Genomic DNA, 26,593 nt, shown 5'->3' with positions numbered 1-26,593 from the left:
ATCCATCGGTTAACTGTCCCCTTGCTGGTAGTGAAACCGGTCATGCCCCCCTTGGTCTTGGAATCCCTGTTTGCTGTCTGCTCAATGGTCTGGTCGCAGGCAATTTGGGCAAAAGCTTTGTCGCTTCTCTGGGTAGCGAATTCACCCTCCATAAATTTCTGATGAATGGCGGGATGGGTCTGCTGAACATCTGACATTTCCAGCCAGTATACTGGAAGGTATCTGCTATAATTAATGTGATCATAGGCAAATATCCATGGAAGCATCCATCGTATGCTGGCGAGGTGAAGATCCCAGTTGGCTTCTCGTGTCCCTCTAATGAATAGCAAGAGAAGCTCTACCATCTCAATGTATGAACTCCAGAAGCGAAATGTTGGTTTGGTGTCACTTGCTTCTAAGAATTTGTCAAAGGAGGTTTTGAAGTCTTTGAACTTGTCGCTGTTGAGAATGACATGGTAGTTTGGATGTGGGAAAGCTTCAGCTAAGTTTGACAAAAGTTCCTTCACTCTACCCACCTCATGTTCTGGAATAGATTCAAAATATGCATCCAGGAGCATCTGCTGCATCGCGTCTGACATCAGCTTATGGGCTCGAACTGCCCTGTTGTAATGCTTGCCGCTGAACACTCCATTCACAGACCCCACTGCAACAATCTCTGACTCAACCAGGATGTCTTGGAGACCACCATCTCGAAATCTCTTTCCAATACAACCAAGAAAGGACATTGCAGTGTGGAATGCCCCAAGTCGAATTACCAGTCTCTTCATGAACTGTGCATTCTTCCATCTAATGAGCTGTGTCTTGCAATAGATGGCTTGGTCAACGACAATGACGACTGCTTCCAACTGTAACTTGTCGGCGATCTGAACACTTCTCTGCAGTATTGTTAGTACCGTATTCATTTCAGTCGGAGTGGCATCAATGACAGGGAGATACCCCATCACGCTCTTTGGTGGAACTTCAACACAAGACAGTAGTTGGTTGAATCCTGTCCAAGATGGCAGAGTCCTGTCAATGTTGTACTTGGTGATGTGGTATGCTAGGTCTATCGTCTTAGGGTGCTGGAGTAATGGGAAGTACGTTGCTCGATCCAATGGAACGCTGGTTGCGAATGGAGCGGGTCCTTCTTTTTTCCCTCCATAATATGTGGCAAGGTTCACTGCAGGTGGCTGCATCGATCTCTCCCACATCCTCTTAACTGTAGTGACTAGTGCTGGTTGTACTACTTCATGGGATTGACTTGGTCGCTGTATTATAATCCCATTGGTATTGTGCGTTGTTCCGCGCCCAGACAATGTCTCCTCCCCGAAGTCATTATTGTCCCATAAAAGTGTGACATGCTTGCCCGCCTGAATGATTGATGGAAGAGCAGCCTCTCCACGATGTAGTTCTTGGTTAGCCAGTGCAGTGTCATGATTTAAGATGACAGACTTTGAGACGCAGTAACCAAACCCGTTCAGTAGGCTGATTAATTGGGCTGAACCTGAGAGATGACGTACTGTCATTGCAAGTGACAAATGTTTGGGCATCTGTTTCCTTCCCTTTGATTGGAGGTATATGATGTCCTGTGCAATTGTGAGAATTCTTCTATGTATTGTAGATTCTATCTTTACAAACTCATCAGAATCAGGTTCGTCTGGCACTCCCACCATCCATGCAATAAAGTTATAGAGATAGGCAGGTACAATTGCTTCTGCGGCATTTGTTGTCAGGTGCTCAGAGGTTGGGGGCCATGGCATATTTGGCTTGATCTCATCTATTGCATTTCTCAATTGTAGCGCAGTGAAGTAGTGTTCTCTAAGGTTATTCTCAGTATACCCAGGTTGCTTTGGGTGGGGTTGGTTCAGAGTCGGATGTTTGTTCTGTCTCTGTTGTGTCATCACCTGAACCATGCATGGTTTCTTGCAACACTTTCTTTTCTTCAACCAGCACTTCAGTTGAGATGTCATTAACATACACAAGGTGTCCTTGGGAGCGCATATACGGGGTTAGAAAGCATAGTTGTGGAAATGTTTTCATCAGTCTTGTCTTGAGAAAGCCACTTTTGTAGTTTGATTCTATTCCGTGTGTTGCTTTGATTTGTTTCATGAACATGTCATTAAGTCGTTTCAGTCTGTAGATTTCCTTGTTGTCTATTATAAGATCCTTGACTGTTGCACAAAATAATGTGTATGCTTCTGAGTAGTTGGAGTCTCCTTGTTGCTCTGCATTAGGTGTTGTTGCTAGCTTGCCTAAATACCGGGTATACTCCTTGTAGCAGCGACCATGATATTTTACCTCTATCGCAACACAATCGCGGTCTTGAATTTGAAGCAGCACGTTTGTATTGTTATTGTCTTTAGCGGCTTGCTGCAGTCTTGGTGCCTCAATTGTTGAGCACCTTGTTAGAGGCTCTTTTCTTCGTCCCCTTTTGCCTGTATTGATTGTTCTCTCTTTCTGACAAAGGATGCATATATTAGGCAACACATATTGGGATCTGGCTGAACATTTGGTCTTGCCTAAGCTGGAGCGTAGAGCACGTTTCTTGACTGGTTGTGGGCCTTCATGCATCTTGACAATGTTGACGTTGATGTCGTTACATGTTGAAGCTGCAATAAACACACATTAAAGAAAACAATTAAAATTATGTGAGTTAACAATGTCTAGACCTCAAGTCATGGTTAGCCCGACTAGATTCCCAACCCCCCCCCCCCCCCCCCCTTCCACAGACTTCCTTTTAAAAATTTATTTGTTTCACCTCGGCCCTACCTCCTTGCATAAATATTGGACAGTTCCTTCAATTCAAAATCGTTCAAGACTACACACAAAATCATTTTACATATACCTCACAAAAAAAAAAATCAAACTAAGTTTTGAAGCATTGTCATGATTTATTATTCAAGTTATTCAACCTACCAGTTTTGGCTGCATTTTCTTCTCTCTTTTTCATGCTGCTTTGCACCCTGCTCACTCGTTGTTTATCGGTAAATCGTGAATAACACACTTGATGAAACGCTGCATCATGCGGTATAGCTATAGCAGGTATTGTTACCATACTGTTGCCATGTTCGCCGAATTCGTCAGCGTGGTTCTTCACGAAATTTCTCGCAATTTCAGCTTGATCACCTAAATTCTGCCACGTAAGAACAAATTGCAAATATTGCGGCCATGTTCTATCACTAAAAGGTATTAAACTTGATCTTTTGGCCAGAGAAATGCACATATAACAGCGTTTCTCGCTCCCACACTCGTCATCGTCGCTGCTACTGGAGGCCGCCATTTTGTTTAATCGCAGCCAGACATCGTTCGTAGCATGATCCTCATTGGTCAATACATCGAAATGCGTTCGAGGCTAAATGGAGATTTTGGAAATAAAATTATAAATTTCAACATTATATTACAGACTAACGTACCAGAATCTCACTTGTGAAAAGTCATGAACATTATTTCATTCTTTTTTCCATATTATCATGCCAATTTGACGCCCACCCGATTTTCAGGTCACGAAATGAAATGAAAAATTGGAACACCTGGCAGTCTATAACCCATTCACAACATTTTGAAATATCATGCTATATATCGATTTTCGCCCGATCTCTCAATGGTGAAAAATCACTTGAGGAATTTAAAAAAAACTCTCGTAACCAGATCCGGATCTTCACCAAAATCTAACCAATTAGTTCTGGTCACACACCCAACGTGTCCACCAAGTTTCGGCCAAATCCGTCCATGTTCTATATCCATGTAGTCCAATCAATACATCCTTTCCTGCCCCTCCCCTCACCACCCCATTCCTCCCCACACCCATTGTTTGTCCAAGTCTCCCTCGAGCTTGGCCTTCAACGCTGCAGTTGGTGTTTTTCTCCTCTCTCTACTGTTCCTTTTGTCCTGCTTTATCCTGATCCGTTCAGTGTGCTTCTACTAGCTCTTCCACGAGCCTGACTATGTATACAAAATAAACTTTTAGAGATATCATGCTATATATCGTTTTGGCCATATCATTCAATGGGGAAGAAGTTCTTACAAAATTATTGGATCCGGATTTGGATCTTTACCAAAATCTAATCAATCCGTCCTTGTCACATACCCAACATGTCCGCTAAATTTCGGCCAAATACATCCATAACATTTTTTGATATCCTGCTCACAGACAAACAAACAGACAGACAGGGGGTGAAAACAAAACTTCCATCCACCTTTGGTGCCAGAAGTAAATATCTGTTCTGTAATCAACCCAAAAAAACATTTGCATACTTAGGACCTATTTTTTTTACCTATTGCCACACCATTGATGTGTTTGTAGAGGTCACTTGTGAATGTGAAGCAGTTAAGTGTGAGAACCACTTCAGTAAGGTTTTAGTCCTCGGTTCCTGAATGATGCGATGGTTGAAATAATGCTCTCATGCCTGGATTCCCTCATCATTACGAATAACAGTGCAGAGTGATGAGATGTCCACGGTGGTCAATATGTTTGTTATTGGTGGAAAACGAGAACTGCTCAATCATCTGTAATGCATGATTGGTGTCTTTAATGTATGATGGTAAGGAGGATATGATTGGGGCCATTTATTTTTTCCTTCATGTAACTATAAATTATTTCAGTAGGACACCCACAGAGATACACATAATGGATATTTTCTCAATACGATGTCCAGTCCATGTTTAGAAGCTGGGAAAAGCTGGTCAGAAAATACCATGGGACCAGTTGCAAACCTGAACCAGTCAAAACTGCTGAAGTCATCCTGAAGGCATGAGCAAGATATTTAAAAACTATGCCATAGCACGAGCACATGTCGAGGAGATGAGCAGTTGCAGCATAGAGTCAGAGTCAGTGTCAGTGAGGAGTCTGGAGAGAGTCAGCCCAACCCAGAGCAGAGGCATGAGGGAAGTAGAGGCGGTTTCATTTGTTATTCTGTCTGTCTGTCTGTTTTTTTCACCTATCATCCGACTGACTTGGAAATTGAACAGCATTTGCATAGTGCCTCACTAAATAAGGAAACCAACTATTTTTGAGGTCAAAACGTCAAAGGTCAACTCAAGGTCAAACCTCTAAAATCATCCATTTTCATCTGAAAAATTGTCACTTTTCATTCTATTGATGCAAGTTTTGATCAAGATCGTCAATTTCAATATTGATGAAATGGACAATTTGATGGATCAATGGCAACATTTTTTGGGGGAAGGGGTGGATTTTTCAAGTATCGTGCCCTGCATGATGTCTTCTTGTTATTCCATTTGTAGTATGCGAATGGTTTATTAAAGGGGGCTGGTTTTGGTTACTGCAGAATACTAGCCTCGACAAATGCTAGGTTCAGTCACAATTATCACTCTGGCCACATTTGCACCCAACGAGATTATCAGCCGTTGTTCACTTACTTCTCCTTTCTCTATGTAATTAAAGTCCCCCCTCCTCCTCCCCTCCACCCCGACCCTTCTTCTCTTATCGTTTCACCTTCTGTTTCTTTTCTATTCCTTTCTTTGTTATATATTCTTCCTTTTTGTCCCCCGCCCCTCTGACAAGGTCGGAGACGGGGGACTTTAAAATGAGCTCTGTTTGATTGACTGATCATCCGTCCATGTATTTTTGTCTATGTGGTACTTCAAAAAACGTTTAGCATTTAGATTTCATATTGGAATGAGGGATGACCACTCCTGCATCATCAGATGCATATGGCTGCCGAAGCAGTTTCTTGACTGTTGAGTACAATCCTGGTCGGAGCACCGCTCCTACGCGGGACACTTGAATGGCTCATTCATTCTAATAAACTGGTACTCATTTCGCCAACTTCGGAAGGATGACAGGCTGAGTCAACCCCACCTGGTGTTACTTCAACGACCGACTGGGATTTGAACTAAGGACTCTAGAATCCCAAGCCAGCACCCCAACTATTAAGCTAACACTAGGCATAGCTTTCATATTGCAGATATATATATTCCTCATGACATTATCTCAACCTGATTAGATCATAGCTGTGATTGGTTGAATTATGTTGCCATGGCAACCATCTCGGTAACTTGGCTTATGTATGTGATATTTTAAAAACCGTTCAAGATGTAGCCTTTATATTACACAGATCGATTTCTCATACCACCCAAAAGGCAGGGGAGCTGGAGTATCAGATCCTTCCTTTGCTTGTCTTGGCGTTTTATTTTTTAAATTCTCTCTTTTATACCTAACCTCCTTTTCTATCTTATTTGTTCTTCCGTTATTATAATCCTGTCATCAATGGCACAATTTTCTTTGATCGTTGATCCATAAATTTTGATCTTTGACCTGTGCCCCCTACCATGCACACTCTCCCTTTACCCACATTCCCCTGTTTTGCTCTGACAAAGTGCTAACACCTGAATCATCAGCCTGACTTTGCTTCCGATGGCCACAAGCATACTCATCGATTTTTAGTCGATAAAATCCAATGTTTATTTTTGTAATGAGCCTGGCTCCAGTCTTATTGCTCTGTAAACATCCGCATTGACTAATCATGACACAGATGTGAATTTGGCAATTGTAATCACAAGATAAGCAAGATATTTCTTGCTGTTAACTGTTAACTGGTCCAACTGTACATCTGTTCTTACAATAAGATAACGGTGATTGGGTTATATTCTCATTTTTAAAAACATTTCAAAAGTTGGCTGATGAAATTAAATTTGCAACTAAACTGAAATAAGTGGCTCATCGGAACAACCACTTACCAATCCATCATCCTCGGTTTTTGACGTCGGTAATGCCAAATAAGAATTCATATATGTATATAGTGTTGTGGTTTTGGGAAAACACCAAAAAGTAATGGCAACCACCATACAGGTCCCTTGGAATCGTTATTTCATAGCAGACCATTATCTTCGTCCTTTCCCCTTATTTCGGGTTATTATGTCTTTATGTGTTGGGGAAAGGAAAGATAGGTCCTCCACTTATAAGGGATAAGTTACCAGGCAATGCACCAGGCTCCAAGGCACAACATGGTGTCCAGGTTCAGAAACAGACCAATCAGGGTGAAACTTACTGTGGGGGAGCTCGTGGGCGGAGTAACGGGCTCCACCAATCGGGAACCAGGAGACCTCCAAGATTCCCCCCTCCCCCTTGGAGGGTGAACAAAGGGATTTTTGAAGAGATCGATTTTCTCTCTTGGTTTGTGGCTGGCATCACACGCGGTCACGGTTCATTTGCTCTCTTGGTCCGGGCTCTTGGTCACAGGCAGTCGCAGTTGTGCTGGCGCTTGGTTCTTGGACATTGTGGACCTAACAGTTGCTTACATTGATTCTCTCTCTTGGCCGACTCAGCACGTGGACACTTTGCTCTCTGCCCGGTCTTTTTCACCCCTCTGAGCACGTGGACATTTGTGCTCTTGGCTGGTCTCCCTCTCACAGGCCTCTACACCTGCACTGCTACACTCCGGGCCTGTCTGACTCTGCTGGGTTCACTGGGCACGTGTGCTCCGCTCCTGGGGCCTGGACTGTTGACCTGGCACGTGTGCTCCTCTCTTGGCCTGGGTCACTCTGCCGTGCTGACGAACGACCTCACTTTGCCTGCCCGTGTTGGGATCGTCGTTACCTGCTCGTACTTCTCAGTGGCGACAACGGAACGGGTGGCGCCACGAAGAGAGGCATCTGGAGCATCGTAGCCTTTGTGCTATCAGGTTCCCTGCATTCGTTGTTCGTTCCCCTCCCCGTGAAAGTGTGCTGGGCCCATGTGATGTTTATCTGTAGTAATCGTCATAAGGCGTAGAATAAGCTAAGTTTCTGCTTCTCATCTCTTTTCCCTTGCTATTGCAATAATTACATTGTAAATATCTGTAATAAATGAAATTGTTAAAACATTTTCCTTTTCTCTCTGTCCGTGAATGACTTTTCCTTCATTGACCCGCCATTGTTTGTATCCAGGTTAACATCGACTGTAACGGCTTTAGCATTACCAAGGCGGTTACCAATGGTTTTCGCTCGGCCGTCTAAATTTCCATCTAGGAACAAAGGAAACCACCGGAGGGTACGTACGGTATGTTCCCCGATTGGGACCGTCACGTGGTACAGGGTAAGCTATCTCGTGGGGGACCAATCGGCGTTCGTAGTTGCTGATTCGCGACCTGCTAAGCACGAAGTTATTCGTGCGTGGCAGCCACAGGTCCGGTAAGTTTGAGAGGGAACGGAGGTTAACCCCCGCATAGTAAAGCCGAATCCTGGGCTATAACACATTTGGTGCTGTCAGTGAGATTCCGCTCCGGCTGCCGTAACACATTCAGTGTTCACGAGTGAGATTCCGCTCCGAGCACCGCAACAATATATATATATATATACTGATTAATTGTAATTGAATTGCAAGATTTTCTGAAATCATAACGATGATTATGTGACTAAAGTGGACTCGGATTGGTTGAAAAACCCTTCATTTCTCACAACATGGTAATAGTTTTATGAGCAGGAGAAGGTGTGACGAAGGAAGACTTGCCGAGGCAATACAACTTGGAACCTTAACAAAAAAACAAGTCTTGGCTTTACCTCCTGTCTGGCAATGCTGACGGACCACGCCGCATCGTCATGGTGCAAATTAAGACGAAAAAGCCTTCAGGCTGTCTCTGTCGCGCCTTGGATTAACGATGTTTACCACCGAATGCAAGGTCAGACACATGCCATGCATCAGGTGCATCACAGCTTTTTGCCCTTATTTCCGCAGGGTATATCCTAGATTTGTTTGTGACATTTTATTTGTGTTAAAAGAAAAATGTCACTTTGAGTCAGCTTTGGTTATTCTGCTTGTGACATGTTATTTCTGATTCACGAGATGGTACAATGCATTAGGTTACTGACAAGAAGCCATCAAGTCCATCAATGTATTATGTACATAAATATAGCAGATTTATTTTACACCCTTAAACCCCCTGCTCCCCTCCATCTCCCCACCCCTTCCTGACCACCCCCTTGTGTGCACCTGTATGCAACAGACTGAACCCCTCTCCTTTCCCATCCATTTATATGTACACAGTATGCATTGAAGCTTTCTCTTTGTGATATAATAACATATTACTGGAACGTTATTTGCCTTTATGAAAGATTGATACATTATTCAATTACGTGGGGCTTTTTAAGATGCATGGGGTTTTTGTATTTCAAGCCACACAACTTCCCACCGTTAAGGCATCATTAAAGTGTTCACAAATATAGTACGACAGTTGCACTATTTGAATCCATTTGGCTCGACATATTAGTTGTTTAATCTGATTCAGGATACAGTTGTGACATTCGACTGTTGAGGAGTCAAATAGGGTCTTATATAGACCAGTTTTATTTAAAATAAATATACCAGTTTTTCCTTTTTCTATGTAATCAATTTTCAAAGTGCTCTGTGATGCGAAGAGCGCTGTATACATTTTCTTACATTTATTATTTATTTCAACATTTAACTGCCAACTTAAGGCCGCAAAAATCCCACCTTGTCTTCTCCCAACTATAAAGGAAATATACCAGCTTGCCTGTTGCTTGCTAATGGCCTATGTTTCTGCTCACTCTTTCCTTCAGGTTTCATCTGCCAGGACCCCTCAGTGAACTGGCAGAGAGGTGCAAGGGTAGGCTCAGATGGCTCAGCAAGGCATTCTTCAAGACCCCAGGTAAGACTGTGACAAAGTCGACCTTGGTATGGAAATGTGACTCTTTGCTTGTTGGGTGTGAGCGAGGAAGTAAAGCAAACCTCGAGAAGTTATGCAGTGCTTGACTTGAGGAAATAAAGTAAATGATGGACATCATTTATTCTGAGCATGTTGGTGTGTATTCGGCAAATGTTCCTGAAATTTATGGCATGGCAAACAAGTTATGGACCTACAATGCTTTGTTGGTGAAATTTACATTTTTGCCTTTTTTAATTGTTTGTTCATAACAGGTCTCCCTTTCTGACATGATACCCATAAAGTGTGGAATTGGATTCTTTTTTTTTTAAATCCCATCTGGGAGTTATATATGTGTTGTTCATCATCATCAGTTATATATGTGTTGTTCATAGCCTGGTGTTGGCTTAGCGGTTAGGGTGCCGGCTTGGGATCCTAGGATCCTGGGTTTGAATCCCGGTCGATCGCTAAATTAACACCAGGGGGATTGACTCAGCCTGTCATCCTTCCGAGTTCGGCAAATTAAGTACCAGCTTGCTGGGATGAATGAGACCCCGGTGTGTACCCCGGGTTAGAATAGGTACACCGTATCCCGGCGCATCGTAAGAGGCGACTAAGGGTTGGCGTCAGGAAGGGCATCCGGCCATAAAAACATTGCCTCAAAACAGGGAACCATGATTGTCATGGGGCCCGCAAGGCTAACCCCTGCTCTAGCGGGGAAAATGGCCTTAAAACGATCATTCTACCGTCCTTGAGCCTCTCATTCATTCCCATCATATGCCGGAGTACCCTCCAAGCGGTACGAGCATCACCATCGTGTAGTTGTTCTTCAATCTTACCCTTGTACGACCGTTTACACCTGCCGATGACAGAGCGCAGTTCCTTCTTCACCACCCTGAGGGCTGAGTCATCCTTCTTCAGGAATGCACGCTTCTTCTTCATCAAACAAGCCTTCACTTCAGCGGTAACACAAGGTTTGTTATTGGGAAACATGCGAATGGTTCTCTCTGTGGTCACGAGGTCCTCACAGAACTTCACACAATCTGTGATCGTCTCAGTAAGTTCATCAGGGTCGTCACAAGAGTCGAAAAATACATCCCAGTCTGTGCATAGGAAACAGCCCTTCAGACGTTCGTTATCCTCCACCGTTCTGGTTTTAACCGTCTTGCAAGGAACTGGCATTCGTTTCACCTTTGGTCTATACGTAGGTAAGAGATGGACCACCTTATGGTCTGATCGTCCGATCGCAGGAGCACATTTCGCCACATAAGCATGTTCAATGTTACCATAACATTTGTCCAACGTCCTGTTACCACGGGTAGCAACATCCACATACTGATCGAGCTGAGGGAGTTCCTGATCGAGATCACATCGATTGAAATCCCCAAGAATCAGGATCGATTGATCCACTGAATGGGCGGTCGCTCCATTGTAACTTTCTGCGATTCGTTCTGATGCGTGGCCATCTGTGGTGGCCATCTATGGCCATATATGGCCACATGATGGTGGCCATCTATAATAATAATAATGATATGTTGTCCTACATCTAGGAGTTATATATGTTGGTGATGTGTTGTTCAAGCATTTTAGTTTTATTTTAACGTTTTTTTGATGTGTACATGATGCATGTGTAAAATGAGTATAATGTCTACTCTTGTCTATGCTACTCTTGTTGTCTACTCTACTCTTGCAAGGAAGCATCTTTATTTTATGAAAATTTTAATTCACCCCACCCCCCCCCCCCCCCACCCCGCCCCTCCCTCTCTACACAACATGGATGCATCAGTAAGAGATGTAAGAGATCAGTAAGAGTAAGAGATACTATGAGTTTCCACAGATTCAAACTGCACTGCTACAGTAGCCTCTACCCTCTACCATTATCTGATGATTCTCATGTACCATACTCTGTTCCAGAGCAGCGGTGCTGCCAAAGCAATTTCTTTGCAAGGGTTATACTGGGTGGTTTGCCATAGCTTTCCCAGCAGTAATTGGGGCAGGAATTTGTAATTTGGCCATGGTGCCGGAAATGGATCGCCTCCTCTTCGTGAAGGACACCATGGAGAGGGAGAGATCATTGTATGATGGTATGCCCGTTTAACGTCCATCCGAGGAACAGCACACACATTAATGAATCGCCTGTGAAACAACGGGGTGACAGTTTATAGCTGGGTCGGGATTACAACCCAGGCTAGGCTGCTTAGAGCGAGTGTGCGTACCTCTAGGCCATCCTGCCAGCTCCCTCTACCATGACTAACGCTAAAAAGCAAACCCCAAAAACGACTAACCCCAAGAGCATGAGTGAGACTCTATTGAGGTTGTAGTTGAATGTGTTATATATTAAACAAGAGTGGAGATTATTTTAATACAGGACAATGATGCGGAAAATAAATGCGCTTACAGGTGAGTGAGTATATGAATGAGTATGAGTGGTATCAAACATGTTTTATTCACAATTGCTACAAGTGGCTTATTTTTTCTGCAAGAGCGAGGCTCATGGAAGAACACGGTGAATTTGACAGTGAGGTAGCAGGGCAACAATTGGGCACAACCACCAAGGGCATAGATGAACAGGAAAGGAAGAGAGGGAGAAGCGGAGTAAACAATGAAATCGGCAAGAAAGTTTTGGGTTAGGAAGCATTAATGGGGTTAATAAAAATCATGGGTCTGGATGAGGAATGATGTGAGGTGGCAATGCACTGCCTGCTTGAATCCCTAGACTCCTAGAGGAAAGAGTGAGACAGAACAGTTCCTGGAAGGTGGTTCCATAGACAGGAGAAGCGAGCAACAAAAGGTGAGGTGTGCAGTCAGCCTGTATTTTGGAAGTTTAGCCAGTATGGGTTTACCGAAAGAACGTGTGCATCCTTGAGTTGCTGGGAAGAGTCAGAGGATGGAAAAAGAGCAGAGGGCCCAATGTTGGAGAATGGATGGTAGAAAATAGAGAGACCACCAACTGCTTGTGATGTGAGACCAACAGACCTTGTGGTTTGGCATCATCACAGGAGATTCCAATATTTCTGAGAGCTTTGGATCTCATAAAACCCAGGAGAGACAGGTGTGATGCTGGAGCACCAGCCCATAGTGGAGAGCAGTAATCCATTGAGCGACAGATAAACATTTTGTAAACTATGAGTATCTCTGATTTTCCAAGTAAATACTTGGATCAATGGAGGATGCCCAGTCTGCAACTGGCTTTAGAGGTCAGCTTTCCTATGTGGTTAGGCTGTGAAAGAGCAGGGCTGATGGTGAGGCCTAGAAGTTCAAGAGACTGAAACTTAGAGTTTTTAGAGTGCATGACCAAGGGAATGGATATCTGGGTTCATTTGACGATCATTGCAAAGCGATAAGGTGAAACTGAGATTTTTCTTTTAAAAAATTAATGGATAAGGTGAAGGGCATGTTCCATTTATCAGACCAGCATTTAATCATTTTGAGAGAGAGAGAGAGAGAGAGAGAGAGAGAGAGAGAGAAAGAGAAAGAGAAAGAGAGAGAGAGAGAGAGAGAGAGAGAGAGAGAGAGAGAGAGAGAGAGAGAGAGAGAGAGAGAGAGAGAGAGAGAGAGAGAGAGAGAGAGAGAAAGAAAAAAAAAAAAGAAAAAAAAAAGAAAGAAAGATAGATAAAGATAAAGATAGATGCAGCTGTTATCTGCCTAGTAGAGAGATTAGGTACTGTACCACACAATGTGGAGTTTTCTGCAGAAAGGAAGAGAGGTCATCTATCTATAATTCCAGTAATCTCTGTGTGTATGTGTGTGTGTCTGTGTGTGTGTGTGTGTGTTTGTCTGTGACCGCTGTTTCTCGACAACCACGGGTCCGATCTAATTGAAACTTGCCAGGTATATTGCTGTGGACCCGAGGATGTGCCTTTTCAAGGTTTGAAATTAATCGGACAAGTGGTTCCCAAGGTATGGTCACCGTACTCGCAAGCCATTCGCTTTGGCTTTGCGAATGGACCAAACCATTTCATGTAAATACAGGGGGGGGATAGTCACCGTACTCGCAAGCCGTTCGCTTTGGCTTTACGAATGAACCAAACCATTTCATGTAAATAGAGGGGGGGGATATAATTTTAGATATATATATAGTACGGGCACGCCCTAGTTATTAATATAGATGAGGAACAAGACTGAGAGGGGAGGATTGATGGCAACACATTGACTGTGTGAGTGGAGGAAGACTGAAATCTTGGAATGAAGGTGGCCATCTATAATAATAATAAATATTTGTTTCCTTACAAAGAACCTTTACATAGGAGGAGGTCATTCAGCCCATCAAAGTCTGCACTAGTATTGCCAAATTACTGTTATTCGTACATGCTCGATCCTTTTATATGCCGAGCATCAAGCAAGCAAGCAGCACACACCATTTTTAACGGATGTGGTCTAACTCATCTGGAGTTCAAACCACTGACCTCCCAGACTCAGAGCAAATGCTCTAACCATTACACCACTGATTCTGGTTCTGTGCCACAGACAGAGAGCTTGGCAAGCAGAGCAGGTTGCCAGACTGTGTTGAATGTCTGAGACATGTCCAGAGATTGAGGGCCTCTAACCATTGTTGAGAGAAGAGCAGAAGAATGTACAGAGTTGGGTGACTGGGACATAATCCATACTGATGGTCAGAGATCAGACCATTTGAACATAGGAAAGACTTGACATTAGAAGCAATGATGGATTCCATGACTTTGCTTGTAATTGGACGCAAACTCACTGGCCTGTACTTTGTCGGGTCTGTTTTTTTACACACTTATTGTAGACAGGAGTAATGTTAACTGACTTCCATGCAGAGTGGAGGTGGCCAAAGAATGATAAGACTAAATTAGGCAGATAAATGGGAAGCAACAATGGCAGAGCAGGATTTGATAACAAGGGCACTGATGTCATGTGGACCCATGGCCAAAGCAGAGACAAGGCCAGATAAACATTCTCTACCTTCTTGGGTGAGAAGGACACAGAGTCCAGTAGATTGTGATTACATCGGGGTAAAATAGTGACAGAACAGGATGGGGTTATGTTCCTGAGATTGGAGGAAAAGACAGACTTTAGACATTCGGCCTTATCTTGAGCAGAGTCTGCAGTATTGCCATTTGAGGTGAGATACAGAATGGATTGGGAGCAAACACCAGAGACAGACTTGACAAGGCAACACCATGACTTGGAATAAGGAGAGTTCAGCCTTGAGATTTGCAAGATGACGTTTTCTGGCTTGCCTCAGGACGGAAACACTTGTTGTGAGGCTTCCAGAATAAAATAAAGTTACCCTTAGTTTTCTTCGTTTACAAGCTGAGAAAGCAGGCTGCTTGACTGCAACTGCCTCTCTCACAGGATTCAGTGTACCAGGGTGGAGAGGGTGAGTAGGAAAGTCGCAGACAGGATGGGATGAACCAATGTATGCGAGAAGGTATACTTTTGTGAAAGTATTCCCACATGGAATCGATATCATGTGCTGTGGCGAGAGTGGTCCAATCTTTTTGTGAGAGGGCAGATTGAAGACCCTGCTTGTTGGCCTGTGCAATGGACGTTGCTTCTTTACAATAACCAGATAGATATGGACCCTGACAATAAAATGATCAGAGGGGCCAATAGGGACAGAAAAGGAACAAGTGAAAGTGATTAGAAGAGCCGATGGATGCTCAAGAGAAACAGGGACCAACTTTTAATCACCCATCTCAATTCTCTCTTCCTTGTATGTGGGGATTTCAACTGTCACCATGCCAAAATGGCTGGCTATTCTCTCTCTCTCTCATTAGCCTTGGCACAGCAGCAAAGGACTTTTGTGACTCAACAGGCCTGACTCAATCTGTGAACCTTCCAAACCAGATTTCTTCCAAAGACAAATCCTCCCTTCTGGACTTTGTAATGAACAACTTTCCTGCTAATGTCTCCTGTTCTTCCTTTGCTCAAATTGATTCATCTGATCATATGCTTGTGAGAGTCAACGTCTCTCTGGCTATTTGTAGAGAGCTGTTTCAGCACCGGCGAGAAAGGCAGTTCACTCAGGCTGACTGGCAGGGACTGCAAGCTGCCATCTCACTTCAGGACTGGTGTTAGGTTGAGAGTTTCACATGTTTAGAAAACAGCAGTGACATTATTGGGAACTGCCGGGAATGAAGGCATGTTTGGTTGGTTGGTTCAGCTGAAACAGGATGTTAGAGAGACACGAGTCAGAGGAGTGTGCTGGGTACTTGTTAAAGCAATTAATAAACAATTGATGTTTATAATTACCAGTACGTCTTGCGTCTTTACTGTCTGTAACATTTGGTGACGAGTTTGGCTGATTTTTCGTTATACCTCTGCCTGCACCATTCTTACCAGCCCCAGGCTAGTCCATGGTTCCATGGTGCCAATGGTACCGGCTGTTCCAAACGTACTTACTAGTAACAAGATGTAGTGGCCCCATGGAAGTGAACCATTCTTTTACATGCATTGGGTGCGGAAGGCCAGCGGATTTTTTCTACTTTCTACTTTCTTGATTTCTACTTGATTGAACTTCTACTTGATTTCTACTTTCTTGCTACCAGCAAATAATACATTCCAAGCAGCTGTTGATGCACTTTCTGCACAATTCAGTTCCTGGCAGAGTCCTCTCCTCAATTGCTTTCAGTTTTGTAAGTGATCCTCAGCCAGGTCAGTCAATGGTATCCTTTCTACTCTTTCTTAAATACCTTTCTGCTCTTTCACCCTATAATCTGCCCTAGGTCATCTTCAATCTACTTGGAAGTTAGATATGGTGCACTGCATTGCATAAACATGGTGCAAAAACGAATCCCCTTAACTACACGTATTTTAGCTTGCTTTCAATTATAAGCAAGGTCGTGGAATCAATCATTGCAGTTGACATCAAATCCTTCCTTTTCTTGAATGGCCTTATATCAGATCATCAGTTTGGTTTCAGACCACATCATTCTACCCTGGACATGCTGCTTCTACTCTCCCAGCAATTGATGGAGGCTCTCGATCTCAGACATGAGATTAGAGCTGTCTCTCTAGAGTCTAGACATATCTCATGCATTCAATACAGTCTGATACACAGCCTCCAAACTCTCTCCTGGTGGCATCCAAGCCCACCTCCACACATGGCTAACTGACTTCCTCTATTCTCGTAGTGAACACGTGGCTCTGAACGTGATCCTCTCATCTCCTTTCTCTGTCAAGGCTGGAGTTCCCAAACTCATTGTTTTGGTCCCAGTCCTATTCCTTATCTTCAACAACGATCTTTTTGACCTTCTGGAAAATCCTCTTTATATCTTTGCTGATGACTCCACCCTTTGCCAGAACATCGTCAATTTGGCAAGCTGCAGCCTCTTCCCTCTCTGCATACCTTTATAGAATCATGAACTCATCAAACACTTGGAATAGGTCTTTCAATCCTGTCAAATCTTACTCTCGCTGTGTCTCTCCAAAAGAACCATCTGGTCAACCCTGCCATCTACTTCCTTAATAATCCTCTTGCACTCCAGTAACTCAAACATGTGGGCCTCACTATCAGCCATTAGCTTTGTTGGAAAGCCATATATCTAAGGTGGTTTCCGAAGGAATTCGCCAACTGGGCAGCCACCACAGTGAAAAGTCTTTTCTTGGCACTTCTGAACTCCTCTTCACCTACAAGGCCTTACCGTAATCCACTGCTTGATGGAGTAATGCTCTCCCCTCTGGGCTGGCACTCTTGCCTCACACATTGCTCAGCTTGACATTGTGGAAACCAAGGCCTTCAAGATCATTGGAATCTCCCGCGATGAAGCTGAGTCCATGGACCTATCACTTTTACATCGCAGACGGGTCAGTGGTCTCTTTGTCTTCTCCCATTGATGTTGCACCCTCTGCTCCTTCCATGCGTTGTCCCCTCATGTTTCTGCAGGGTGCACAAGGTCCACCAGCAACCCCCTTCTGGTTAAACTCCCTCAATCCAGAATGGTCCTGGATGACCTTTAACAGAAAAGTCTGTCACACTCCCTCAATCCAAAATCACTGATCACCACAAGCCTCAACACTAAATTTCAAAATAAAAATAGATTTCATGGAAAGTTAGTCATCAGTCCAGGAGGGAAGACCTACCTGTGGGAGAAACCCGGGTTTGGACGTTTACATGTTGGGTCAAACCCACAGAGTCACAGAAGGCCTTTGCTGAAATGCCATGGATGGTTGTTGTTGGGCTAACACCTAGCCAGCTGACATGGTGACAGTTGAAACCACCCCAGATAAGAAACATAGTTACGATGGGTTATTATTAGTTTATCTTTGTTGGAGGAAATGGAGGTGTATAGAGACAGTTGAAATTGCCACAGATGAAAAACAGAGTTAAGCTTCTTGTTGTTGCAATGATACATATATGGAAATGAACAAACATGGAGAGGCTTATTCCTCAAGTGATAGAGAAAGCTTACAAAACTATTTAATGGGAGAGTCACAAATCATCCTGACAAATCTGCCTAAATAAATCAAATATTCAAACTGTCTGCCTAAATCTCAAAGGGTTTCTGTTTTATCTTTAAGCAAAACAACTCCAGCTGTAGTGCTACTGTAAACAACATAACGGTTCAATAACACAGGATGACTTGATTAAAATAATTTTCATTCGGAGTCGAAGGCATTCCTGATACTGCTACGACTTTGGGATTCATTGTTGCATATCTTTAGCAGGCATAGACACACCCTCAATAATCATGTATTAGACTAACAATACCCGGTTGTCTGTTAAAGACACCCATTCGTTATATGGGCTGGCAGGATGGCCGAGAGGTATACACACTCGTCTCGAAGCTGTCTAGCCTGGGTCCAAATCTTGGCCCGGCGATAAACTGTCATCCTGGTGTTCCACGGGCAGTGTGATTCAGCAATGTGTGTGCCGTCCCTCGGAGGATGTTAAACTGAGTGTCCCGTCTGCCGGCATTAGTTGGTGGATGTTAAAGAAGATTCAAGGTAATGAATATTCACCATGGAAAGTAAATGTTGTCATTATAAATGCTGATATGTCCATAAAATTCTAACACTGTTAACATGAAATCCACCACATTATAATCCACAACATGAAAAAGCTTTTTGTTCACATAATCAAAGACAGGCGATGTGTTTATAGCAAAGCCAAGAACGAAGGCCCAAAGTGAGCGTGAGAGCTGGAATAAAGAGACAAACATTGAAGCCAACTTGCTGTATTTGATAGCCTTTATCTTACCACTGCTATGCAGCAGAAGGCCCAAACCACAAGTCTCCACCCTTTCCTATCTTCGCCTAGATGTTGTGCTTCTTCCATATTAATTCCAGCTTGCATTAGATCCTTCTCCACTGTTTCCATATGATTCTTGGTCTACCCACCAGTCTTCAAATGTTCATATCCTGCTTTGGTTTATTCTTCTCACTTGTCTTTCTTCATCCATTCCTTCAATGTGTCCAAACAATTTCGGTCTCGGTTTTCATATTCTTGCCCTCACTTGAATTTGTTCTTCTCCGATATCTTCATTTCGTTATAAAATCATCCCATTTTATATTTAACATGTTTCCCAACAAGCGCATTTTGAAGTGTAGTTTTTTTCTTCTTCTGTTTTTGTAAAGCTCCATGTGGATGTTTCTTATATCACAATCCGTATCGCAATTACAGTGAATGTCTTCGTTTTTATCTTTACTGATCTGTCCATCCTTTTCCACGCTCGTGAATTTAGAGTGTTTGTCGGCTGTCGCAGCACCTGCCTTTCTTCTTACATCTTTTGTTATTTCCCCATTGATCATGTTACAATTGGCTCAATATGCCTAAACTGATTTACTTGTTTTAAATTGTGCTTTTATTTAAATGTGGTGCATTTGTTATTGTCTTCTCTTTACTCGCATTATATCACTTTCTTTTTTGCTAATTGTGAAACCCAAATATTGGGCTGTTTCTTCCATCTGTAACAGGTTAGTGCTGAGAATTTAAAAAAAGTTATATAACACAAGCTGAACCCTCTGCCCCACGCCACCAAGCCTTCCCCGATGCTCTGTGCTGACTGATTTTTATCTTCTCTGAAATTGGAACCGTTGGGGACTAAAACTTTAATTCATATTTTTTGGTTGCCCACTAGGAGGCCTAGTTTTCCCATCAAAAAACAATTAAAGCCACTTGAGATTTTGCACAAAGGGTATTTGTTGCATGCAAATACAGGCAAATACAACGGGGTCAGAGAGATGCTTCGATTAGCATGCACCCAAAATGAATTTCCGCATGTAGAGAATTGGCAAAGGACGTTACGAGAAATTTCCTCATCTTTCAAAGCTTAGTTAGTGCTTTTATCACTGCCACAAGAAGGGTGAGATGAAAATACAGTGTATTATTTTCCGGGACATGGTTAAAAGCGTAATAGGGGGGAAATAACACCGAAGGAAATCATTCGTAGTTTGTAAAACGATTGAACAGCTGATGTTTTGTTATGGAATAAAAGTTGTGCTGATTAATTATGAAATTTAGGGTATTTCTGAATCTTCGCCCTTCCTCCTCCTTCCCACTTCTCCATTACCTCCTAGCGCCCTTCCTCAAGCCAGGTATCCTTTGGGGTAAGTTTGAACATTCTTTGGTCACATTATTATTATATGTAGTTTGTTTGATTTTACTATGACTGGCTCATGGAGTAGTCCATACATAACGTCAAGCGCAAGACCGTTGCAAATAGGGTGAAATAAAAAGGGCATAGTAGGGTGAAAGGTAGAACAATGGAAACGCTGTAATTCGATTTCACAATGAAAGAATTGGGAATTGCACATGAAAGTTCAGTCAAATGAAAAGCCTGAAAGTTGTCAAATGAAAGTTGGGTATCACCGGGTTGCAGACGTATGGCCACGCATGGTTTTCATTGCTGCAAAGAATCGCGCATGGAGTGGTGGAAAAGTGTTGTGGTGTTGGTTTTCAACTTTGTATACATTATTGTGGTTGTAATTAAAGCTGTGCTCCAGATTGAATGGCTGTATGTAGCATTGTCTGTGCTTCCAGGTTCATCGGCCGGCTTCAACAAACGTCACAAACAAACACACTCCGCGGACCATTGCTCTGTCTTCTGAAGAGGTGGGAATGAGACATACTTTTCCCATCTTCTGGTCCTGTTGCATGCCTTCTTTTAATCTGAATAATTTTATTTTGGCCTCATTTTTTGGTTTCAGATAATTTAGATACTGATTATTGTGATACTGAATTATTGTGTAATGCATGCTCACAAGGGTATTTCCTTAATGCTCCTTCTGGTTGTGACATCACCATAAACAAATGCACGACCCCCTTGGGTACAGGTACAGGCCACCCAACCCTGCAATGCTGGCAGTACACACTGTATGTCAAAAGGAAGTGAAAAAAAACAGATGCATTGATGATTTGCTACTTTCTTTTCATTAAATTGGAAACTAAAACTGTAAAATACAACTCATTTGTATTAATAAGTAAATCAATAGAGCTTAGGAGGATCTTTGAAATGTGACTGGGACGATTAACCCTCCTCATCACAGTCACACTCGCCACCCCACACCTTCCCTCCCACCCCTACCCCACCCTTTTCCTCTCCTAACCACCCTGCCCCTGCAACTGTAGATAGGGTAATCTTTGAACAGCATTCAAAAAGTTCTTCAAACAAAATATAATCGACCCATTAATGCCAATTTTATTTTTAAACATATTAGCACACCTAATTACCTCCGCCATCAAAGGTTTTCTCTGCCACTGTTTTCACCCCTGTCTGTTTTTGTTTGTCTGTCTATAAACAGGATATCTCAAAAAGTTGTGGACAGATTTGGACGAAATTTGGTGGGCGGACAGGTGTGATGTGTGACTGTGACAACGACGAATTGATTAGATTTTGGTGAAGATCCGAATCTGGATACAATGATTTTTGTAGTGATTCTTCATGATTGAGAGATAGGGCCAGCAATGATATACAGCATGATATTTCAAAAAGTTGTGGACAAATTTGGCCGAAACTTGGTGGACATGTTTGGTGAGTGACAAGGATGAATTGAATCGATTTTGGTGAAGATCCGAATCCGGACCCGGGTACGATTATTATTTAATTTTTTAAGTGATTCTTCACAATTGAGAGACGTGGCAAAAACGACATATAGCATGATATTTCAAAAAGTTGTCGACAAGTTATGGCAAAACTAGGTGGATTAGTTGGATAGGTAAGAAGAACAAGCCGATTAGATTTTGGTTCAGGTCTGGATTCAGATCCCTATCAGTGGGATACAAAACATAAACCATCCAGCCTGGCACAGGTATGCGCTCTTCCGGGTGCCGTTCTAGTTAGTTGTGAATTGTTTTTTTTATTCCTACGATTTATATGTACTAGGGCATGCCCGTACTATATCTATATCTAAAATTATATCCCCCCCCCCTCTATTTACATGAAATGGTTTGGTCCAAAGCGAACGGCTTGCGAGTACGGTGACAATCCCCCCCCCTCTATTTACATGAAATGGTTTGGTCCAAAGCGAACGGCTTGCGGAGTTTGGTAAAGAAATCGCCATAGCATGCACAAACGCGCAGGAAAGCGAAAGAATCGCAAATTAGTTTTAATTAGTTTTAAAACATAGTTTAACGCCAACATAGCGGCAACATAGTTTGCCAACGTGAAATAAATGAATACGCTCTCAAATGTGCCGTCCGAGGCAGAGTCTGTTCGCCACGTTCGGCACACGTGATAGCTCGCTGCTCTCTGATTGGTTGAATCGTTTTTTGGACATAGCTCGCTAACTACTTGTCCGATTAATATGAAACGTTGAAAAGGCACATCCTCGGGTCCCCAGCAATATACCTGGCAAGTTGCAAGTATATCGGACCGGTAGTTGTCGCGAAACAGCGGTCACAGACAAACACACAGACACACACACAGACACACAGACACACAGAGATTACTGGAATTATAGATAGATGTACTTGTATATTGAAGATGATCGGTCCAAAATGATGGTGTGGACTAAGCCCGCTCACCTTTGACCTGTCAAACATCAGTTTCATTCTCATTGTAACTATAAACTGTTGACATATCAGGCTGCAGTCGACACATCAGGTCTGGCCATCTTGTTCATGAAAGAAAGTCCTGAAAGAAAGCCAAACCAGACTTAAAGTTAAATTAGCAAAGTGACACAAACACTCGGTGGCATAATGACCAGACTTGGTGGCATAATTGTTGGAGCATGGGATCTGAGTCTGGGGGTTCGGTGGTTTGAATCTTGGGCGAGTCCTACCAAAGACTTTTAAAATGGTACGTGCTAAATGGATATAGCACAGACAAACAACCATGGGTTGGCAACCATTGCTCAGGGGTTGGTGGGTTGAATGACCTCCTTCTGTGTTGAGGTTTATTGTAAGGAACTCATATAAAGATCAGATTAACTGTGGCCGTTAAAAAAGTTGTAGAAGATATATTGAAAATAATGAAAAAGAAAACGTTGGCATGTCTTGGACTATCGTGATGATATATCATATGTAGAAGTTTGGGAACACCTCATGAAGTACAATTATACATGGTTTAATTTTTACCCTGCGTTCGCAAAGCGAAATTCGGTGTTAAGCAATTGGTTCAGTCTGTGTCTGTCTGACTGTCTCCAGACGTCGGTTTATGATCGAGGACAACTTAATTTCAATTGAATTTTATGTTTTGAACACTGTAGGACACGAATTGGAATATGAACCTACAGTTTAGCAGTACTTCGTCTCGGAATTTGGCAAATTGTACAGAATCTCGTCCCAATCGCAGATGCACAGAGAGGAGTATAGTAATTTTTATACTTTGTCTGCCTGTCTCATTCCAAACAGGAAACCTAGTTGTGTTTTAGGGGCAGTATAAATGATACAAACAACAGGAATGAAGAACTACCAAAGTAACGTGTAACGGAGTAACGTGGTAAATAAGTCGCTGTAAAAGACGCTGCATCGATGGCGGTAGACTTCCGAAAAAAGTCTTTTTTCCCTAAAGCCTTTTAAAATCTTTGTTTTATTTCAATTAAATTATATATGTGAATACCGTAGAACACAAATCACATTCTTGGCACTTTCAAAAACCTTCTGTTTCGTAGTACTTGGACAAAATATTACTTAACATTTTACATCATCTCGATCAATCAAATTTTACGATCGCTCTCTCAGACAAAATGGCGGCTCATAGGAAATATAGATTGTGCTTGGAAACGCAATAAGCAAGAGTTTAAAAGACCCTTCCGGCCTTCCCATGTTCTTTTTTCTCTCAAGACTGCATGTGGTAAGGTGTTCTATTGACACTGTAGTTTCTGAAGAAATTTGTCTTTGGAGTTTTTGGTGACCAATACCCATAATCACGTGTTTACTGCTTCAATGCATGACCTTAAAATCAATATTGTGGCAAGTGAGATAACAAAGGTCAAATTTGAAGCACCCTGTGGAGTGTTCATTACCCTCGCCAGAGGAGAGGGTATTGCATTTGAGTCCGTTTATTACTTACAAAATCGAAGATTTTTCAAGTATATTGGTCGTTGCATTTGTTATTCTGTCTGTTTGTTTGTCTGTTTGTTACTTGCCGGAAAAGATTCCGGCAGGTATGTTGATTGGTTGGTTTGTCTGTTTGTCTGTCTGTTTGTGCGCAGTACTACGTCTACACTGTTGCACATAGAATCGCCAAACTTTACACACATATTTGTCTTGCCCTGGAATAGACTGTGGCCAATTTTTAACTCTCTCGGCCCAAGGCCTCCATTATGACGTCATAATTCGATAATTCAACAAGTACAAAACTTCATCCAATCAAGATGCAATTTCTTGAGCGACATGACGGCATAAACTGGTGGAGAAAAAAATAATAATGATGACGTCATCGGTCACGTGGTTCGGCCGCCATCTTGGAAAAAACGAAAAACTTTGCACCTCTACATCTCCGAAAGTGCTGAATAGAAAAAATTGAGACATGGCTCATTGTAAAGAACTCTCCATGAGGAATAAAATATGTTAATGATGATGTCATAGGTGCCTCCATTATGACGTCATAATTCGCCAAGTACAAAACTTCATCCGATCATGATGAAATTTCTTGAGCATAATCTAAGAATAAATTAGTTTGGAAAACAAATAATGACGTAATCGGTCACGTGATTCTGCCGCCATATTTGTCCAAAATGGCCGATAAAAATACATTCCAGCAAGTCCTCGGTCTCTGACCGATTTTTCATTTGTTTGTTTGTCACCGGCCTACAGGTCACAAATCTAAACCGATCGTCACAAAACTTCAACAAGTTGTAGAGGTCGTCCCAATTGAGAAGCCTATTGCTTTTGAGGTCAAAGGGCAAAGGTCATCTGGAAGTTAAATTTCTAAAATCGCCATTTTTAATCCAATTTACTTCAAAATTGAACAGCATTTGTATATTGAGTCACTAAATTGGAAAACAAACTATTTTTAGGTCAAAAGGTCAACTCAAGGTCAAACTTTTAAAATCATCAATTTTCATCTGAAAAACTGTCATTTTTCATCCGATTGGCTTGGAGATTGAACAGCATTTGCACATTGAGTCACTAAATAGGAAAACCAACTATTTTCGAGGTCAAAAGGTCAAAGGTCAACTCAAGGTCAAACTTCCAAAGTCATGAATTTTCATCTAAAAACCCATCAATTTTCATCCGATTGACTTGAAAATGAACAGTATTTGTATAGTGCCTCACTGAATTGGGAAATGAACTATTTTTAAGGTTAAGGTCAAAGGCCGACTCAAGGTCAAACTTCTAAAATCATTTTTCATCTGAAAAACCGTCACTTTTCATCCTATCGACCCGAGCTTTAATCAAGATCGTCAATTTTAATTAACAGGAAATTTTCACCATAGGTGCGCTTCCTCCTGTATAATTTTTAATGATAATTATGACGTCATCGGTCACGTGGTACGGGCGCCATCTCGGAAAAAAAACAAAAAAAATTGCACCTCTGTATCTCCGAAAGAGCTGCACAGAAAAAATTGAGACATGGCTCATTGTAAAGAACTCTCCATGGAGAACAACATATGTTAATGATGATGTCATAGATGCCTCCATTATGATGTCATTATTCAACAAGTAAAAAACTTCACCCGATCAAGATTAATTAGCAAGAATTAGCATCATCTCCGGATAAATTGCGGAGAAAAAAATAATGATGACGTCATTGGTCACGCAATTCGGCCGCCATATTTGTTTTAACACAAAAGCCTTAAAAACCACTAAAACACGTCCTGGCGAGGGTCTGCAATCTCTGATTGCTCTTTCTTGTTATTACTATCATTGAAATGTTTGTTATAATCCTTAGAGGAATTGTGCACATTTAGCGTACTTACCACTGAGTTGTCTGGTTAGCATACTTACATCTGAGCTGTTTGACCTGGGTTCAATTCTTGGCACGGCTACAAAATGTCAGTGTTTTTATTTAATACTCTCAATTTTTTTTTGCTCCCGAAATCCAGAATCACTGTTCACTTCCACTCATTTGTTCCTCTTTTTCCCCACCTGTGTAACCAACTTCCATATCCTCTTCAATCTCATTCTTCCCTCCAGGTCTTCAAGACAGCTGTTCACCACCATCTCAGATCATCCTCAACCTAAACCATGATATTTTCTACCCTCCATAACAATCCTATAAGCCAACTTCCTTCCAAATTTCCAGCTTTACTTCCTGAGAGTTTGCTTCTGTATCCATCTCGTCCACTCCCTGCGTCCTCCCCTACCCCTTATTCCTCCCACATCCCTTGATTGTCCGTCTCCATCTATTTTGTCCCTCAGCCCTGCTGTTGGTGTTTCCCCCCTCTTTCTGTTCCTTTTGTTCTGTTGCATCCTGATCTGTTCAGCTTTCTAGCTCTTCCATTAGCCTTGACTTTATATACAAAGAAAAATACACTATATACACTATTGGAAAAGTGAGAGTGAGGTGACAGTGTAAAAAGGCAAGGTACTGATGCTGTGGGATTGGGGGCACAGTTGGATACAAAAAGCAGGGGAAAGAATGAACAGGAAGAGAGTAGGTCAGGCAACTGTAATCTGCAAGTAAGAGGGTTGGGTTATGGAAGGTTAATGGAAATAGGAAGGA

At 42.3% G+C, this 26,593-nt stretch overlaps 1 protein-coding gene across 3 annotated transcripts in view; it reads left to right on the top strand.

The window, feature by feature from the left end:
- Nucleotides 1-26,593, top strand: part of TTLL5 (tubulin tyrosine ligase like 5) — a 232,972-nt gene that overhangs the window by 76,352 nt on the left and 130,027 nt on the right. For all 3 annotated transcript variants that reach the window (XR_013620981.1, XM_078766222.1, XM_078766220.1), the window contains exons 15-17: nucleotides 9,493-9,581; nucleotides 20,061-20,090; nucleotides 20,524-20,595. Coding sequence is in view for 2 of the 3 variants with exons in the window: in XM_078766222.1 (XP_078622348.1) it covers nucleotides 9,493-9,581; nucleotides 20,061-20,090; nucleotides 20,524-20,595 (191 nt within the window). In the remaining variant the exon portion in view is untranslated. The remainder of the gene's footprint in view (nucleotides 1-9,492; nucleotides 9,582-20,060; nucleotides 20,091-20,523; nucleotides 20,596-26,593) is intronic.

Source organism: Myxine glutinosa, chromosome 1 (assembly GCF_964187855.1).
Source record: "Myxine glutinosa chromosome 1, kmMyxGlut1.1, whole genome shotgun sequence".
NCBI lineage: Eukaryota > Metazoa > Chordata > Myxini > Myxiniformes > Myxinidae > Myxine > Myxine glutinosa.
This window is presented reverse-complemented; position numbering and strand designations above follow the sequence as displayed.